The following is a 3,538-nucleotide window of genomic DNA, read 5'->3' as shown; positions in this document are numbered from 1 at the left end:
GCAAGTAGAAAAATGACATAAGAAGCAGCTAAGAAAATTCTTCAAATGATATCATTCAATCACAAGCCAATACAGGACAAAAATCAAATATCCTTAATTAATGATTTTATCTAACAATTTGGGATTAAAATTTCATTTGGACGGAAGTAATAATTTCCTCTATTCGTTCCTAAATAATTAAGGACAAGAGTTAAACTAAGAAATTAAATGTTTTGTAAATTCAGTAAATTATTTTTATTTTAAATTCTAAACTCATTTTCTAAATTTTAAATTATAATTTTAAACTGTAAATTAAAAAAAAAGAGTTAAAAACAATTTTATAATATTCTGTTAGTTATTGTGGTCACTCGATTAATATCCCAATTGGAGAGTCCAATTATACTAAAAGGTGAATAAATTAACTAAAGTATCTTTTTAGTCAAGTCAACTTGCCACTTAATAATTTCATCAAAAGATACAATAATTTGAGTAGGACGCATGTGCTGCTGCTTTAGTTTCTTAGGGACATTATCTACTTTTCCAACCCATATCTTGAAACCTTTTTCTTTTAATTTGCTAGGCGTCTTACTTGACTCTTCAAACCTTTGTGACTATAAATACATGATTATTGTGTGGCTCTATGCAAAACCAAAACTGTTCTATCATATTATACTCTCATTCACTGATTATATTCCTAATAATCATAAGATGATGAAGCCCTTTTTTGTTGCATTTTTGCTTTTGGCTTCCCTAATCTTCCTTCCTTCTTCAACTTTAGCTGCTCGAATACTAGCACACAATCAGCGTAAGAGTTTCTATTAGATGTACAATTATATATATATATATATATATATAGTTATCTAATATCTTAAAGAGAAAAGGACAAATAGGTCCCTAACCTTTTGCTCCGCGGACATTTTCGTCTCTAACCATTGAAAAATACTTTTAAGTTCCTTACCTTCACAAAATTTGGACGGATCAGTCCCTAACGGAGGTATTTGGATGGATCAGTCCCTGACGGAGGCATTTGGACGGAGGAACTGATTTGTCCAAGTTTTGTGAAGGTTAGGGACTTAAAAGTATTTTTCAATGGTCAGGGACGAAAATATCCGCAGGACAAGATGTCAGAGACCTATTTTTCCTTTTCTCTATCTTCAATTAAGAAGAAAAAATAGATATTAATATAAGAACATGATAATTATTAGGTTAGTTATATTAAAAGATATTAATATTTGTTAAGAAATTATTAACATACACAAGATTATAAAAACAAAAGAACTAAATTATGTGGACAATTAAAAAAGCTAAAGAATGTTATAAATCGTTATAACACAAATTATACACTATTATTACTATTATTCCACAAAAAAACTAACATTATTATTACTAACTGTAACCCACTTGCTTCCAATCTTCTTAGCTGTAGTATACCTTTTTATGAGGAGCAGCATAATAATATTAAAGGGGTATGTTTGAATTTGCTTCATTCACTAATCAAAATTAATGAGAATTGTAAACCATAGGATCAAATATCATGTGAACTTCATCACCGTCAAGATATTTTGCCGAAACACGTGGCAGACATTGGTTAGCTTTTCCACACCTAATAAATATTACACACTTTGCACCCCATTAAGATTCTATAAATACCCTACACTTCCACCGTACCAAAGACCTCATTAACACTTAGGTTTTTGTTTTTCCCCCTACTTGTGTTGTTGGTTTCTCTTACCTTTTTTTGTCTTCATTTTGCCATGGCTAAGTTCTTTGCTGCTTTCATCTTGGCTCTCATTGCCATTTCAATGCTCCAAACTATGGTAATTAATTGGTCTCTAATGTACAATGTTACGCAAAATATTTAAATACATAGCATTAATATATGTACATTTTACATGAACACTTTATTATATACTATGATTTAATTTAATTTAAGTTTATATTATTTTGAAGGTTTTCTCATATTTGGATGGTTTGCTTTTGTATTTCAGGTCATGGCTGCTAATGGGCAAGGAGGCCATCTCTATGACAACAAGGTATGCTAATGCCGTTATTTTTTATTTTTATTTTATTTTATTTTTTTTTGAGGGGTGAATGAGTCAATAATAATGCTGATTTGTGGTTCTCTTGATTTTGTGTTTTTTCTTTCCTCAGAGCCAATATGGACCTGGGAGTGTCAAGAGTTATCGTAAGTAAAAGTTACTACCTATTATTACTATGCATTTTCTTCTAGTTTTTCTCTTCTAATTTTTTATAATTTTCTACAATGTTGAACACCAAAATTGTGGCAAAACACCACAAGAACTAAGAAGGAACGGATTTTTTTTCTGAAATAAATAAAAAAATATTATTTCTAAAAACAAATTATTTCAACTTTACATACAAGGAATATCGGCGGAAGAAATGTGCTTGCTTCTTGCTAGCACCATAATTTTTTTTATGACATTGCTCAATGATGTTATTAACTGTTGTTTATTTCATAGATTAGTCATTAATAGAACAATAATATATCATTTTATTATTAGGGTTTAGGATTTTCTGAATGGGCATTATAGAAAATTTATTAGAAAATTTTAAATTCTTAAATATATATAAAAAAATTGGTTTTAGGAAAATTATCATCATATTTTTTATTTGTTTTCGTTGAAAGTTTTAGACTTTAGACCGTCAATTTTACTTTTGACAGTGGTCAAAATTGTTTTCCTTATTAGAAAATGCTAGAGAATGAACGCTTCCATTATAAAAAAAATAAAAAAAAAAAGAGAAAAAAATTGTTAATCGCTTATAATTTTTGTTAATTACTTATATATAATATGCAGGTGGTGATGAGAAAGAAGCATATAGAATAGGAGGAAGAACAGCTCTTAATCCAAATGGAAGAGGACATGCTTATCCAGAAGGAATGGGAAGAGGAGGTGGAGGAGGACATTCTAGTCCTTTTGTAAACCCTACTCCTGTTCCTTCCTATAAACGATGCAGCGCTAATAATCCATACCAGGGTGAACCTTGCCGCCCCCCAGCCACCAAATAATTAAGCATTATCTAACACTTCATTAATTAATTGAGGTCAAAGAAGAAGCAATAATAATTCATATAATTATGTGTATGTTTTTGTTTTACTAGCCAGTAGAATAATCGAACTCAATGTACGTTTTTTATTTCTGTGGAAGAGTGCTGATATATGCGTTCAGCTTTGAGTTTGTTGTAATAGTGCTTATGAAATAAAACCATATATTGGCCTGCTTCAATTTTCAGGGCTTGTGAAATAAAACCGCTACTTTCTGCTACTTATATTAGATTTCCTTTTTTCTTTGGAGCATATATAACTACGTCATCATCAAATATTCATAAAATAAAATTACATTTGTTCCAAAATTTTACTTTTAAATTGGTACGTAAAACCAAGAGCATTACTTTCTGCAACTAGCTAGTTAGATTTCAATTCTTAAATGATGATCACTTAAAAAGGAATAATTGTCGTAGAAAATTGATGCTAGCTAGTCCGGGTAGTCCCATTTACATTATTGCAATAATTCTTTCTTCTTCTATATATGAAATTACT

General features: G+C 29.8%; 2 protein-coding genes and 2 long non-coding RNA genes across 6 annotated transcripts in view; 3 read left to right on the top strand and 1 right to left on the bottom strand.

The window, feature by feature from the left end:
- The window catches only part of LOC107608690 (receptor-like protein 12), a 24,341-nt gene that overhangs the window by 7,939 nt on the left and 12,864 nt on the right, over positions 1 to 3,538 (top strand). The window lies entirely within an intron of this gene.
- The window catches only part of LOC110264825, a 19,840-nt gene that overhangs the window by 5,526 nt on the left and 10,776 nt on the right, over positions 1 to 3,538 (bottom strand). The window lies entirely within an intron of this gene.
- On the top strand, positions 457 to 3,263 carry LOC107608693. Its single transcript, XM_016310400.2, has 2 exons — positions 457 to 784; positions 2,796 to 3,263. Exons 1-2 carry the CDS (start codon positions 478 to 480, stop codon positions 3,005 to 3,007), a joined length of 519 nt encoding a protein of 172 aa, XP_016165886.2. The 5' UTR covers positions 457 to 477; the 3' UTR covers positions 3,008 to 3,263.
- LOC107608694 lies at positions 1,633 to 2,368 on the top strand. The gene is made up of 3 exons (XR_001612976.2): positions 1,633 to 1,796; positions 1,968 to 2,012; positions 2,131 to 2,368. It is a non-coding gene; the product is annotated as an uncharacterized LOC107608694 (long non-coding RNA).

This window comes from Arachis ipaensis, chromosome B07 (genome assembly GCF_000816755.2).
Source record: "Arachis ipaensis cultivar K30076 chromosome B07, Araip1.1, whole genome shotgun sequence".
Classification (NCBI taxonomy): domain Eukaryota; kingdom Viridiplantae; phylum Streptophyta; class Magnoliopsida; order Fabales; family Fabaceae; genus Arachis; species Arachis ipaensis.
The sequence above is the reverse complement of the archived record's forward strand: the minus strand, read 5'-3'. Positions and strand labels throughout refer to the sequence as shown.

Bases quoted from the DNA above. Each gene is read 5' to 3' on its own strand.
- LOC107608693 (XM_016310400.2), top strand. From the start codon at position 478: ATGTGCTGCTGCTTTAGTTTCTTAGGGACATTATCTACTTTTCCAACC. The intron at 785-2,795 runs GTAAGAGTTTCT...TATAATATGCAG, and splicing joins AATACTAGCACACAATCAGC to GTGGTGATGAGAAAGAAGCA.